Source organism: Stenella coeruleoalba, assembly GCF_951394435.1.
Source record: "Stenella coeruleoalba genome assembly, chromosome: 10".
Taxonomy (NCBI): Eukaryota; Metazoa; Chordata; class Mammalia; order Artiodactyla; family Delphinidae; genus Stenella; species Stenella coeruleoalba.
The window spans coordinates 90,528,527-90,544,464 of record NC_137156.1 but is presented as its reverse complement, the minus strand read 5'-3'; the positions used below and the strand labels follow the sequence as shown (position 1 = coordinate 90,544,464).

General features: G+C 34.6%; 2 protein-coding genes across 19 annotated transcripts in view; one reads left to right on the top strand and one right to left on the bottom strand.

The window, feature by feature from the left end:
- Positions 1-15,938, top strand: part of LOC307193527 (uncharacterized protein) — a 730,787-nt gene that overhangs the window by 171,190 nt on the left and 543,659 nt on the right. The window lies entirely within an intron of this gene.
- The window catches only part of CNTN6 (contactin 6), a gene marked incomplete at its 3' end in the record, with an annotated part of 232,143 nt that overhangs the window by 78,091 nt on the left and 138,114 nt on the right, over positions 1-15,938 (bottom strand). For 2 of the 4 annotated variants that reach the window (XM_079935627.1, XM_079935629.1), the window contains exon 5: positions 15,226-15,429. The exons of 1 other annotated variant lie outside the window; for it this stretch is intronic. In XM_079935627.1, the coding sequence (XP_079791753.1) occupies positions 15,226-15,429 (204 nt within the window). Of the gene's footprint in view, positions 1-12,862; positions 12,966-15,225; positions 15,430-15,938 lie in introns of all 4 variants that reach the window. One more of the 4 variants, XM_079935626.1, reaches the window with a different exon arrangement.

The window sequence follows — 15,938 nt, the reverse complement described above, 5'->3', positions numbered from 1 at the left end:
GAAATGGGTACACAAGCATGCACATATGTCTCTAGAAGTAAATTTCCTGCTTCTTCCTGTTTAATACACTGGCTGGTAAGGAGATAATGCCTCTGATCATAGCGGTAATGTTCATTTCCTCCTCATGAGAGCAGGGATCTCTCAGGTGAGATATAACATGCTTTGCTGTAAAATACTTTTTTTTTCAGCCTGGCTTATCATCTAGGGCCATTACGGTAGAGAGGAAAGGAATTAGACAACATTCTCCAAAGAGAAAAGAAATGCGTTGTAAGAAAGCTGAACGTTTATTTATGAATATTAATAACCATTAATTGAGTGCTTACTGTATACCAGGATTGTGACAGATGGTGTCCATATGTCGAGTTAAATACTCAGCTGGAAGTTGTTAACAATCCTAATTACCTTTTTGGAATGGTACTCATGTTTAGACAGGTAATTTCTGCTAAATTATGACCTGCCAATTCTCTACCACTTAGAGTTCCAGTACAGGCTAATTTACTGTGATCCACCTTCCAGTTCTCTGAGTTGCCACCCATTCAGTTATTAGCACTAGTAGACTCCTTCTCCTTCTGTGGCTTTAGCATTCTATTTAGGATCTACCTAGTTTGTCCACGATGATGATATTAGTGATGTAATATTCTCTGGCAGTTCATTTTAATTTAAAATAAGTGATCTATTTAAAGTGCAAAGTTAATATATTAATATATGAAGAATGCCATGCAGCAAGGGAGATCTTTGAAGGGTCTTCAGAATGGAGATTATTATTAAATCCCTTGAAACTCTGTCGTTTAAAGGTTAAGTTAAAATACATGGTGCCATCATCATCCTAACTACAGGTATCAGCCATTTCTGGCAACATTTCCCTTTCAGTCCCAGTTCCTCCCCACTTCTTTTTTTTTTAATCTTCACAAATATGGTGTCAAAATCCAGCTTGGATACAAATCTCAATAAAGAAAATCAATTTGAAGCAACTCTCTCATCCAGAGTTTCCTCAGACCATAGATGAGGCATTCATGAACCGTGTATTTCAAAAAACTTTGCAAAAGCCTTTTCTTATTTTGTTTCTATATTTTCCTGAAATGTGAGTCCTCACAGTTCTAAAATACTACTAGATCATAAAAGCAAAGTTTCTTTCTTCCTCCTTCCCTCCCTCCTGCTTTCTCTTTTCCTCTTTTTGTCTCTTTCTTTCTCTCCATCCTTTCTCCCTTCCTTCCTTCCTCCCTCCCTTCCTTCCTTCCTTCCTTCCTTCCTTCTTTCCTCCTTCCCTCCCTCCCTCCCTCCCTCCTCCTTCCTTCCTTCCTTCCTTTTTCTCTCTCTCTCTCTTTCTTTCTTTCTTGCCCCTCCCTCTGGTATTGTGCTTCTTAAATAAGCATTGCCATAAATAAGGACTTTCATTCCTTACTCTCTTGTCATTATGCTTTTACAGAGTGAGCATCCCATTAATTTTATCTGGAGACGAGAATACATTTGTTAACCCTCTGGCCTAGTTCAGCCTGAACTGGAAGTTAAATTAAAGCTATTCACACTCTTGTACGAACTCTGCTTCAGTTCTATACTTTTAGCCATAAATAGAATTTTCATTACTAGTGCTATTTGAGAAAGCTTATATTTCTTCCCTGGATTTCTTAAATCTCATTATCCACAGCTTAAATCCAGGCCATACCAAGTTTTTAACTAGAAACTGGTACAGAGAACCTGTTTCCTAAGATGCTTATATTTGGGATTATTCTTAACTTGAACCTCATTTCAGAAAATCACTTCAGTGGCCATTTTTAATCGAAGAGAGGGAAGCAGAATAACAAAACCAGCAAGGAGTGCCTTTGTTAAATTTTCAGACTTCAGCTAGCTGCTTTCATTTCCTCAACTTGAAATATTCATACAAAGAGCTTGGAATATAAGATTGTCCTATGGGGATACAATATGGATAAATTCATGAGTTCTGTAGAAAAGCAATCTTACTGTTATGGAAAAAGGACAATCTTTTTTTTTTTTTCTTTTTTTTTTCTGAGTGATCTAAACATAGTCATGATCCTGTTCTACTGGTCAGTGTGTATACCAGGTTTCCCTTGGGGGAAAAATGTTATCATGTGCATGTATTTATCTGGTATTTGACACTTGACACTACAGTTGTTGCAGCCAATTGAAAAGCCACAGACGGTTTGGATGTAAGAGCAGTGGTAGCAGAATAGTACTTACATGTAGAGTGAAAAGACACAGGTGAGTTTTGTGTAAATGAGTGCAAATTACCTAACATCTATGAGTGCGAATTACCTAACATCTCTGAGCCTCAGCTTTCTCTTTATAACTAGAGGTAACAATGGGTACGTAAAAGTCTTCTTGAAAGGATAAAATGAGGATAGACTATGAGAATACATTCTGAAATACAAAGTTTGAACCAATAATAAAGCTTACTAAGTCGCCTTATTACCATGATCATCACATAGGGACAGGAAGGTTCTATCATCCAAAGAGTCCCTAAGACTTTATTGCTATTTTCTACTCCACAATGTGAGTAATAATTTGCACATGAAACATAAAACTGGAGCCCATAATTCAAGGTGTGGTAGAGCCGAAAATGATACTGCACTTAGCAGTTAATTGACAGCTTCTCCATAATGTTTTATTAATACATAATATTAACCCTAAATAAATACTTCACCAATCATATGAGTGCTATGTGGCACTACAGCAGAGAAAATGATAATTTGGTTGAGGTAGGTTCTCGAGGCACATGTTCCTTCAGAATTATGTTCAGAATTATAACTCCTTAAGAATTATATGGCTTGACCTTAGCTCTGCTCATAATCATAAACTTTCGTATAAAGGAGACGTTGTATATGGTTTATTATATTTAATCATTCTATTATTAATAGATCTAACGTTTATTGAACACATTATATGCCAGGCACTGTGCTAAGTGCTTCATTGAAACCATATAATAATACCATGAGACACAGTACTATTGCTATTAACATTTTGTAGATGAGGAGATTGGGACTAGAATAGGTTGAGTAACGTGCCCAATATCACACAGTAACTTTTCAAAGAAAAGTTTTGAGCTAAAGTCTGTCTTTCCATAATGAGCTCTAAACCACCATGTTTTTCTGCTCCCGCATGAGCTAACCAGCTACAACATGAGAATCACCTTTTTAGTCTGTATAATGTGTGCTTAGAAATATATTCTTCACCTAATGAGTTAATATGTTTTATAATCAGTGGGTAGAGTTCCTTTTGTCCAAGGGCCAGAAGATGAAATCATAGAGTTTTTTTTTTTTTTTTTTAACGTATTGAGATGCCTCCAAATTCCAATAAAGGTTCTAGAGATGGGTTCCAAGGTCAGCTGGAGAAAAGGAAGTAATTTCTTTTCCTTAATCTCAGTTCCAACTTGGATTTGAAATCTTTCTCTCCTGCAATTGCCAGTTACTTAAAAAGTAAGAACTGTAGGTCTCCTGAGAAAAGTGGTGATAGACTGGAATGGAAAGGATGAACAGTCACTTGCAGAAGTATATATATTCTTCTTGGATGATTTTTAGAACCTTTAAATTAATTTAGTTTTGGAAACAGCAGTGTAAAAATCCAATTTTGTTTTTTGAAATAGAAAAAGAATGAAAGGAATGTTTGCCATTGAATTCAGCATGTGTGTAAGATCAAAAGAGGCCCAACTTGTAACCTAGGGTCCTGGTCTTTGAAAGTGGATCCTCTGCAGTGGTTCTTCAGGAGAATTTGGCAACATGTATCAGAAACCTTAGCTTTTATATTCCTGTTATCCAAAAATTCTAATTTTTAAAACATATACTGAGGAAGTCCACATGGAGATGGGCAAAATATAGCCATAAGAATATGCATTACATCATTATTCATGACAATAAAAAATGAAAACAAAACGAAAGGAAACTAAATGTCCACCAGTAGGAGACTGGTTGAAAACATACATCTGAATACCCTACTGTCATTACAATTGAGGGTACAGAAAACTGTTTAATGACCCAGAGATGCATTCATATGTACATTTAATAAAAAAATTAAAGCATTTTACAGAAGAATATGCTGAAACAATTTGAGCAGCAAAATAAAGCAATCTTGGATTATGACTGAAAGTATGAAATAAATATCTACTAATCAGTACTGATATAAATAAAGGATTGGATAAATTAATAAATGAAAGAGAAGTGAAAAATCTCCAATGAGGAAGAATTCCAAATAAATTACATAGATTAGAGGAGGTGTAGCATGACTCCCTACTCATTAGGTGTGGACAGCACATATTAACCTCCTTCCAAAGACTCAAATGTAAAGAGAGAAAAATGAGTACGTTTATGGTGGAGAATCCTGACAAAACTGCTTCCGCCAGGTGATTAAGGGCAGCATCAGTAGCCATAGATCATTGTGATAGAGAGTAACCTTAATATGATGTGTGAAAATGGCACCTTACCTTTGTAGTCTTCTTACCCAAGACCCATAATCTCAGACTAATTATAAGAAAAATAGTAGACAGATTCTAATAGAGAGTCATCCTACAATAAAACTGACCACCACTCCTCAAAACTGTCAGGGTCATCAAAAACAAGAAAAGTCTGAGTCACTGTTACAGCCAAGAAGAGCTTAGGGAGACAAGAAAACTCAATGTGGTATGTTGGATGGAATCTTGGAATAAAAAAAGGACATCAGGTAAAAAAAAAAACAAGAAGGAAATTTGAGTAAATTATGGACTTCAGTTAATTAAAACGTATTCGTGTTGGTTCATTAATTGTAACAAAGGTACCATCTTAGTGTAAGATGTTAATAATGGGGAAACTGTGTGTGGCATTATATGGGATCTCACTATACCATCTGCTCAATTTTTCTGTTCTAAAACTGTTATTTCAAAAGTATTAATTTTGAAAAAAAAAGAAGTATTGATGAGATGGGAGAAAACGAAGCAAGAATTTTCTATTTCTAAGAGATACGAAGGACCCCTTCAATAACAGTCTAACATTAGTTCTACCATGTGAATTGAGAGTGACTGTCTCCAGTCTCAATTTAACAAGGAGTAACCTGGGGAAAAGATAATCCGGAAAGCTCCCAGAGTGACTATCCTTGAATCTTCCTTCATTGAAAGTTTGTAAGGAAAGAGCAGATCCCAGGAAAAATGTGTGATCACATATTGTTACACCAATCCTATTTTCAGTAGCCTGCAAACTCCCTGGGGCCTTTATATCATCTTTATTTCCCCAGGGCCTAGCCTAGCATCTGCTGCCAGGAGAATTCCTTTTGACTAAATGAAGGAATAAACGAATTAATTATTGAATGAGGTATTTAATGCATATTTGCTAAGTTAATAGATACTGGAGCTTAATTTGCCAAATGAATAAATGAGGGAATGTCAATAATCCTTATAAAGATTAAACACATTATTTAGAAATGGTAAATCCATTGTTCTGAGCAAGTCCTTGAGGATTGTGTTAGCACAGAAATAGAATGCAGAAACCCCTTCTGTCCCTCCTGTGTATTCCTTTTTACCTCCTCAGCCAAAGCAGCACTGACAATGACCACAATTAATAAAATTGTTATAATTTATTGATTGCCTATCATAAGCCAGGACTCTGGTAGGAAAGTTTAATAGTATTTCCAGTCCTTATATCAATCCTATTCTCTCTGTCGTCTATCTATCTATCCATCTATCTATCTAGTTTTTACCTTTGTTTTACAGATAAGAAAACTGATCATAGCGGCCCAGCTATTGACAGGAAATCTGAGAATTTAAACCCTGATCTCTTTGAATTCAAAGTCTATACTCTTTCCAGAACACAATGTTGCCTTGAAATGTTAGTAAATCTGCTGATAAATCTTTCAGCCCCAGGGTGAGTGTGTGTGTGACTGTGTTTTTGTTGAGGGGTTACTATCTTTCAATTTTTCAAAGATTGGCTTGAACATTTGTCAGTTCTCAGATTGGCATGGACTTTACCATACTATTTTATACCAAGCAATATAAAATCATGATAAAAAAGCAAAGCAGTTAGTGAGAACCTAATGAGTAGGCTTCAGTATACATTGTGGGGCAAACGGGACAAGCTATGTTAGGAAAATAGTCTGCCCTCTATCCATTCAACTCAATGAGGAAAATAAAAAAGCTAAACTGCTTATTAGACATTCAAATGGGACAATTTTAAGATATCTCTCTGACTTTTTTTTTAAACCAAGTGTTAAAAGTCTGAAAAATTTGAATGTACCTAGTTTGATTTTAAAATACTACTGTCATCTTGAGTGTCTTGAGCAACCTTTCTGTGGTATGATCTGCAATGATGTCCATATGCGTAAAAAGAGAAGCAAAATCAAGTAGCTGCTCTGTCATCTGAAAGTTCTGGAATAGATCAAAACATCTTGGTGAGACTTCAAATTTATTGCTTGACATTAATAGTCAAGCTGAGTATCTTTTTCTTCACAAATTAGAAAAAAATAAATAAGATATACATATATAAAGGGCTTCCCTGGTGGTGCAGTGGTTGAGAGTCCGCCTGCCGATGCAGGGGACACGGGTTCGTGCCCCGGTCCGGGAAGATCCCACATGCCGCGGAGCGGCTAGGCCCTTGAGCCGTGGTCGCTGAGCCTGCGCGTCCGGAGCCTGCGCGTCTGGAGCCTGTGCTCCGCAACGGGAGAGGCCACAACAGTGAGAGGCCCGCGTATCGCAAAAAAAAAAAAAAAAAAAAAGATATACATGTATACATAAATATAGTCCTCTGTGTGAAGGCTCCAGAACACATAGGAACATTTAGTGCAGCGACTAATTTCATTTACATTCCAGAGCATTGACAGCAAAGTCACTAAATTAAGATTCACACACAAAAAAGAAAAGAAAAGTAAATATGTTTGGTTGTTTACCAGAGTGGTAGGAGAGTTATGAGGGATATCAGTTTAACTTCTTTACTAAGAGCAAAGGCCTATATTTTCTTGAGAGGAGACACACAGATTTATAAGTCAATCATATTACATTTGCATAGCACCTATCCAAGGAATTTCTCAGGTGTTTCACAATACAATTAATTTGCAGCTTAGATAATTAAGAGTCTGCCATGTTAAACAAATGAGACAAAAGTGAGAGTTGAAAGCTGTGATCATGTCAGCTCTGAAACTCCAACATAGAAAGTGAGTTGCATGTCCCCAAAGTCATAGTAATTAAAGTTCAAGCAGGTATCTGAAGTTTTGTCTTAATTATTCTATACTCACATTAGCCTGTGGTGGTTTGAGATGGTTAAGGTCTATGAGTAAACACTCTAGCCAGCCTTCTATAGACCTCACTCTCTATACTCCCTGCCTGCATGATTGCAGCAGACTCCTAGGTTGATTGGCATGTTTTCTGTGCTCTCCCTAATCATCTACCCCAGATTTTTATAAATGGTAGATATTACCATCATCGCATACAAACCAGTGGGTTGTATGCTCCACAATGGCCCTGATTGACTTTTAGAAACACTTTTTTCTTCTCATTCAAAAGCAACTTGAATTTTGAAAAGGTTATCTTTGAATCATTAAAAAAAAAATTAATGTATAAAATTGAACTTACTTTTTTGCTGAATTATTAGTAATTACAGAGAATCTAAATGGGAAATACATCCATAATTTAATTCCCCAAATAACATCTTTTTACCATTTTGCTGAAATGTTTCAAGCCTTTTTTAAGGAAAACACTTACAGAACTGAGAGCTAACTACATCTGCACATGGGGAATTAATTCGTATATTAAAAGGATAATTTGATGTAAATATCAAACGGCTATGAGCATGAGTTTTGAAGTCAGAATCAGTGATATTTAGATTTGAATCTCAGATTTACAACTTATGTTTATCAAGTCATTTCATTTCTCTAAACTTCACCTTATTTACCTTCACAATTAGCCTTAAAAAATACCTGGGTTTTAGAGATGTGGGATTAACTGGAACTGTATTTACCCTGCTGGGAACAATTAGAAAACTGGACAAATATAATAGGAAGCAAACATTCCAGAGATGTAACAATGGGTAGCACAAAACTGTGATCCCTAAAGGAGGGGAAATGTATGAAGTAAACCATTGGAATCCCTGATTTTCGACCTGTAGGCACTTTCCAGAACACGGAATCAGAAAGCAAAAATAAATAGGACAAGACTGCATCCCCGAGTTGAGTAGACACAGGTGACTGAAGTGGCTGGGATTGCAAAGCAAACTATCAGAGAGGATGAGACTAGAAAAAGAAAGTGCTCCAAAAATCTACGTAAGAGTGTCACATGAGGCTGGGCAAAGAACAAATTTTAGAGCTCAAACAGGGCTAGAAGATGTTAGAGTTCCACCAAGCCCGAGAAGAGAGACTTAGCAAACATTTAGAGCATTCAATTGGGAGATGCATCTTAGAAGTAAACAGGCCTTAGACTAACATCTACTCTATATCTACCCAAGGAAGCTTAATAATAAGCTATAGAAAGATGAGATTCATCATAACTTAACTTCTATCAATAAAATCCAATACTTGAAATAAATATACCACAATGCAGCATTCAATAACCCAACATTTATCATGTCTCTAATTCAATCTAAATTACTAGATAAACTAAAAAGCATAAAAAATAGGAATCATGATAAGAAGAAAAAACAGTCAACAGAAACAGATTCGTAAATTACAGAGATTATAGAATTAGCTAACAAGGACATTCATACCATCAATAGGGCTCCTGAATGATAGCTGGGGGTTACAAGTAAAGAAACTGCAAACCTCAATCTTTAATTAAGAAAGAGTCTCTAGGGAAACCCAAAGACAAGAGGAAAAACAAAAACAATGGAGGAAATTTTAGCCTCTGACACCACAACTACAGCAAACAGTAAACACAGCCTAACTCTGTGCCAAATAAACATAAAAATTTACACCAAAATCTAGCGTAAAATCACTTCTTTTTACCTGTTACATCATATCTAGGTTTCAGCAACAACAAAAAATATATAAAAGGCCCATTGACAAGTACAAATGCAGAGACAAAGCAAGCATTGGAACCAGACTCAAATATGGCAAATATTTTTAAAGTATCAAACTGGGAATTTAAAATTCCTAAGATTAATATGTTAAGGGCTCTAATGGAAAAAGCAGACAACATGCAAGAACAGATGATTAATGTAGCAGAAAAAAAGGAGATTCTAAGAAAGGGTCTGGGGGATGGTGGTGTGATTAATTGGGAGATTGGGATTGACATATATACACTAATATGTATAAAATGGATAACTAATAAGAACCTGCTGTATAAAAAATAAATGAAATTCTAAAATTCAAAAAAATAATTATAGACATAAAAACACTAATACAAATGAGAATGTCTTTGATAGGCTCACCAGTGGGCTGAATGTGATGAAGGAAAGAGTAAGTAAACTAGAAGAAATATCAATAGAAACTTCCCAAACTAAAATATGAAGAGAAAAAAACAAACAAACAAACAAACAACAGCAGCAAAAGAATGGAATATCCAAGAACTGGGGGCAATTACAAACGGTGCAACAGATGTCTAATGGGAATACCAGAAGGAGAACAAAGAGGGAAATGAACAGAATAAATATTTGAAATAACAATGACTGGAAATCTTCCAAAATTAATGACAGCCACCAAACGGTAGACCCAGGAAGCTCAGAGAACAACAAGCAAGATAAATTCCAAAATAATCTACCCATTCAAGAGAAAGAATGTTCCCAGGGATAAAGGGAATTATTTCCTAATTACTTAGAATGTATTTCCACAAATATTTAATGAAAACTAGTCAGTATTTCAGGAACTGTCGTAGGCCCTAAAAATAAAAAACTAAATAAGATGTGGCATTGACCTGTGTTATTTTTTCTTTTTTTGTTCCTCTTTCCTATTCACCTATCCACCTACTGATTTCCTTATTCCCTCCCTTCCTACTTTCCCTCCTTTCTCTTATTAACTAAAATATTTAAACCTTAGTTTCATGAATGTGTAGTTTATAGCATAAATAGTAGTCAGTAGTTAGCAAAAGTGTTTAGAAACATTGTTAATAAGAAAAAGAACTTTGATTCTATTCTTCACTGAACCAATTAGCTTGTTTCAGTTTGGGGTTTATCGAACTTATTACAGAGAAGTGCAGTACCTCAGAAAGTGAACAAGTAGATTTAAAAGGATTTATACAAAGCAGTCCCAACATTTGGAAAAAAACAAAAACAAAATCAAGTGCTGAACAGCAATATTTTTATAAAGAGCTGTCAGAGAACATGATTATAATTATCATTCAATAGTTTGTAAAATGCTTGGCAATAAATCTGCAAATAGAGATTTATAATTTAAAAAGTGGTTTGATTTTGTTCTTTTCAGATTGTTATTAATTAATTGTTATGTAATTAATTGTCTAGGGAGTGCATTGTTTTTATGTTTGTTAATGTTGCAAATTTTAAAAAGTCAGTAAAGTATTTGGTAAATGTCGAATTTTTTAATGGACTAGCAAGCTTCTTCAGTATGTTTGCAATGTTTCAACTATAGTGCAACTTGTTTTCTGAAAACTATTGGCGAGCATATATAAAAAGTCTTTTTGTTAGTAGCTAAAATTCGTATAATATTTTCCATAGTATACAAAGCATTTTCATACACATTCTGTTCATTTGAAGAAATGAGAACTAGATCTGCACTTCAGTTACACAGAATATATGTTTCTTATACATGACATTTTAACACTATCTCTTTGACCCTGTGGATGCTTTGGACTTTCCATTTTAACCCCTAGGCATTTCAATTCCATATTAATAATTTAATAAATATAATTTCAACATTAATTTTGGCAGGTAAAGTGTTTTTAAGCATACTCCATTAAATCAATTATTTCCTTGACAATTTTCTATGAGGTGCAATTAAGTAATTCTCATCATTTTCCCATTCTTCCTTAATTTTATTTCATGTGCAGTAGTTCCTTTAGGTATAAACTTAACAATGAATGTATACTTTACCATTCAGGGGGTTTTTTTGTACATACACATCGGACTTGCCATGTTTTTACATGTATTATCCACTCTCATCTTCAAAACAAACACAGGAGACAGGTATCATTATAACATTTTTTGGGTGAGAATCTGGGAATTCATAAAGCTTAAGCAGCATGTTTGCTGATGGTCAGACAACTCTTGAGAAAATTGGGAATTCAATCTGCCTCCTCTGACTTGGAGAGCAGTTATCTTAACCATTTACTCCAAAGTTTCTAAGTTCAGAACTTCAAATCAGGTGGGACTAAATCTGAATCGCCCTCTCTTTCTTATCAGAAGCATAAAATTGAACAGGTTACTTGTACAATCTGAGCCTCATTTTACTCATATATAATAAAAATATTATGTACCCTGCATAATTATGAGGATTATGTATGTCATATAAATTCTTAGTTATAAATGATTAACAAATGAAATTTATTTACATGAGATTCTTGAGAACCAGCCTCAATCCTTTTCAGTTATTTATTATATGAGTATTTTTTAAGTTACAGGAATCCATATTTCCTGATGCCAAACATGATAGAATAAACTATTAATATTATTTTCAGATACTGTCTTTCATTGGTTTTCTTTTTAAATTAATCAACTAATTGTCAAAGTATTTTGCTGACATTTTGTGTTTTTTGTATACTTTATTTTCTGAGAAAGCTTGAAAATGGTGAAAGTTCATCATGTCTTAAAAGGCAGGCAAACAAAAATGGACAAAGCCTCAATTTGTCACTTTTTAAAGAATCATTTAATCAGTCAGTTATTTATTGGACAATACTGTGGGACCAGTATTGTATAAAAATTAAATATGGTCTCTTAAATATATGAAAAATGGATAACCTGAGAAATTTAAAGAGCTACAAGATTTCATATATAGAAAGGAACCTAAAAGATGTAGTAACCAGCATTATTTGGATTACTCAGTATATTTACTTAATAACAAGATGAAGACTTTTAAGGATGTTTTCCATAGTTTGGAATGTAAGTCACTATTTCTGAATGTGAGGCCCACATTACAAATAGACTCTGGATTTATAAGTAAGCCCTGAAATGTGGTAGTGAGAGTCAAGTCCTTTACTCTTCAAAGTATGTTCTGTAGACAAGAAGAATCACTATTACCTCGGAGCCTGTTAGATATGGAGCAATCAGACATCACCCCAGATCTACAGAATTTCAACTTAACTGTGCCCCCAGATAATTCATATGTACATCAGTGTTTTAAAATGGCAAATCTGATCTATCACTTTGTTACTTCATTCTGGTGTTTATGGGCATAAAAATAAAATTTGAATATTGCCAAAAAGCAAAGAAATGTTCTCAATATTCCATGCACAAAAGCAGATATTTGGCTGGCTTCAAAGCTTTCCAAACCTACTGCTGATAAACACTTATCTGAGTAAAATAAAATGCCTCCACTGCCAGGACAGGTTTGGCTCAATTCTAATTATCCACTATGAACAATGGCTTTTAATTAGTCTTATTTTGGACACTAGCAGTGCAGGTTTTTCATTTACAAGAGTCGCTGATTAATTAAGCAAGGAGACACTCCAGGCAATATATTTCTGGATGTAGGATGAGATGGAGTGAAGGATACGTCGAAAGTTTAGTGACCTGCTCACCGTCTTATACAAGCTCACTTATTCCTTTGCAGTGTGCTGCCTAAACGGGTTTCATTGTGCTCAAACTCAAGTAAATATCGGCTTATTTGGGGAAATTGCCGCCCCAATCACTTTCAGAGTATTAGGCATGCTTATTTAAAGTCCAATCAGAAAGTTCCACTTTTGCCCAGCATTTAAAGTCTATTTGCTAATTTACCTTAGAGCAGCATTTGAATACCAAAATACTCATTTGTTTTAATTAAAACAACCAGGAAACAAAACAAAACAAAACCTTACTTTCCAAGGGCAAAGCATTCCAGTTTTATAGATGAATCCTTTGCAGCTTGAATAGTTTCAGGAAAATGCACTTCAATCTTTGGTTCATATTCCCCCATCACACCTGTTAAATACCAAAAGAGCTAGCAGCATTTCTAGAGAATAGAAGTTTCCTATGAAGCAAATGCTTTATTTACCAAAATCTGATTATTCTGTTGTTCAATTAACAATATTTTTCTATACTATAATGAGTGACAGAGGGCAAGGAAACCTCATGATGCTATTTAAGGAATTAGTTTGTTCCTCTCTCCCCTAAAAAATAAATATTTAAGGTATATCAAAGTATCAGAATAGAGGCATTCCAAATTTCCCTATATTCCACAACAGCATCTTAAAAAGAATTAGTATTTCCAATTAAGAACTGAATATACCGAGCTTTAAAATGCTTCTGAGTTATCGAGCAAGTTTCTTCTCTAGAGATTTCTTGGATCTTTCACCCATTCACAGAACTCATGGGTCAGATCTGCTTAGGAATAAAGAAGTTTTTAGCTAACACTGTGTTATAGATCTGATACAGCACCTCAATCCAAAATATCGGTACTTTTGCAGCAAAACCTTTGAAGTAAGTAGTTGGGATAAATAAAGACATAAATATTCTTATGTCAGTTTATTAAGGTTTTACCACTAAATGAGTTTACTGTACCCTTATAAAAATTTATTTTAATAATTTAAAAATTTTCAAAAGGAATTATGGATACGGGCTAAGATAAGACTAAGACAATAGTCTAAGGTATTGTAAATATGCTAGCTACCAGAAAAGTTGGAAAAAGTAGAAATGTATCTCCAGGCTATCCTCGTTAACTTGATTAATTTAATCAACAACAAACTGTTGTTTAAAATGTTTAAATTTCTTTAAAACATCTTTAAAAATGTTGAATTTCTTTTATTTTTACTTATATACCAAACACCAGAATAATACATTCCTAACATAAATGATGTATTGGTTGCCAGTACAAGTGCACAAAAAAGTGAAATTTACAAAATACATATAAAATGAAAATACCTCATTTTTAAGACCTTAATCATTCCAAACATTCAAAGAGGCTCTGGTTGAGGAGGTCAAGAGTATTACTTCATTCAACTAAACTGGTAAACTATGTTTTCTATTTCTTTGACATCTGATATTTCTTGAGTGACTACTTTTAGAAGAGTTTTTTTTTTTATTATGTATGATGCTTCTGGTCATTTTTTACCATAAATGTGTTTAAAAGAATAGAGGAGATGGAAGAATGAAGGAATTAAGAAGAGATAAAGAGGAAACTAAGAGTAGATGGGGGAAGAAAGGAAAATATGGTAGTGTTTCTATGCATATTAGTGGCTCATGAGCTCTTGCAATCATGAAGAGAGTACTCACTGAAGGGGAGAAATTGGACTTATGAATAAATCTAGTGGTTGCTGAATTCTGAATTAAGACCGTGAAAATATATTTGAATGGTTAGTGATTATAAAAGCTCTGTCATAAGTACTCCCTCTAAGGAGCTAGTTCCATGATTCTTTAGCCATCATTAACATTGTATTCCTACTTTTCTTAAGCTCCTTAGAGAGGAGAAAAACTCTATGCAGTGTTACACTTCAAGTCCAGAATCTGATCACAAAATGCATCAACAGATTTTCCATCTTTACATTTCCCACTGTGAATATGTAATTAAAGAATCAACTAGAGGATTTTTCTACTTCAGTGACTTCCTTAGGTTTTCTAACTCTCTAAATCTTGTACCAGCTTGACTAAACTACAAAACTCATCAAAGACCAATCTGAATTATGTTCCTTGGAGGAATATAATTAGTATGAATCTTGTGTTGCATTTTTCTTTGGAATGCTCATAATTAATGTTGACTTGATTTACTTTCCTTGGATCTGAATCGTTTACCTGCCTTGCCAACCAGGAAAATAAAGGGTGAACAAAAGATACAAATACGGAAAAGAAGGAGACATTAAAGAGAAGCTGTGTCATATGTCCATTGAAAATATATTAATTCAGTCAATAAGTTTGGCAGCACCCACACATGTCTATACACCTGCCTACTCTCCCAAACAAACATTGTTTTTTTAAACAAAATACTTCTTAAGCAAAGAAAAGATGATCCGTTCCAATGCCAGAGAAGAAATGGCACAGTATACCCAGAATCATCTATACTGTGCTATGTGGATAAATTATATAGTTTTCTATTATTTTTTGTGATTTTCATCATATTGTGAATTAAACCTCACCTCATACATGATATGGCTCCACTGAACCAGAGGGAAGCAGAAAGCTCTACAGATCTCCCCAGGCTTCAAGATCCACAGATAAAGTATATCCCTAAGATAACTCATCATCTTACCATCAGTACGCTGCACTAATGGAGTGGGTGGTCCTTGAACACTTCGCTGGGCTTCTTTGTTTGTTATGTAGCAAGTGTAGTTGCCAACATCTGATGGCTCCACTTTGGCAATGTACAAGTTTCCTGTCTCTTGTGAGACAAACCGCCTGTTGTCCTCTTGGACATATAAGGGGTTATCATTGAAAGTCCACGCATAAGATAAACCTAGAAAACAGAAAAAATAAGTATTATCCTTACTGTATTCATTCTTACCTGAAAGTTCTGTGCCCTACTTCTCCATAAGTAGAATACGATTTTACCCCTGTTTGTCCAGTTTATGCCTGTTGTCCTGCTGTAATTGTCATACTCCCTTATAGTTAAATATATCCCAATTTGGATGATATAGTCTCCCTATCCATCACTAGCTTTCTGTAATTAAGGATGTGGTGATAGGATGTCAAGGGAATAAGTGAATGAACTTATTAAGAAAAGCTATAAGATATAAAATACTAAGGACTTAAAATACACACTGATTTTCTCCAGCAATGCTTGTGTTGAAGCAGTGTTTCTCAATTTGTAGTCAGAAGGATGCCCGCATTAATCATGTTTAGGTGTACTTGCTAAAAATTTAACTTCAAGGTGTAAGTTCAAGGACTCTACCACTGATCTTGGAATTCATTCATTCCATCATTCAATCATCACATAATTTCTGAACACCTATTTTGTGACCATTT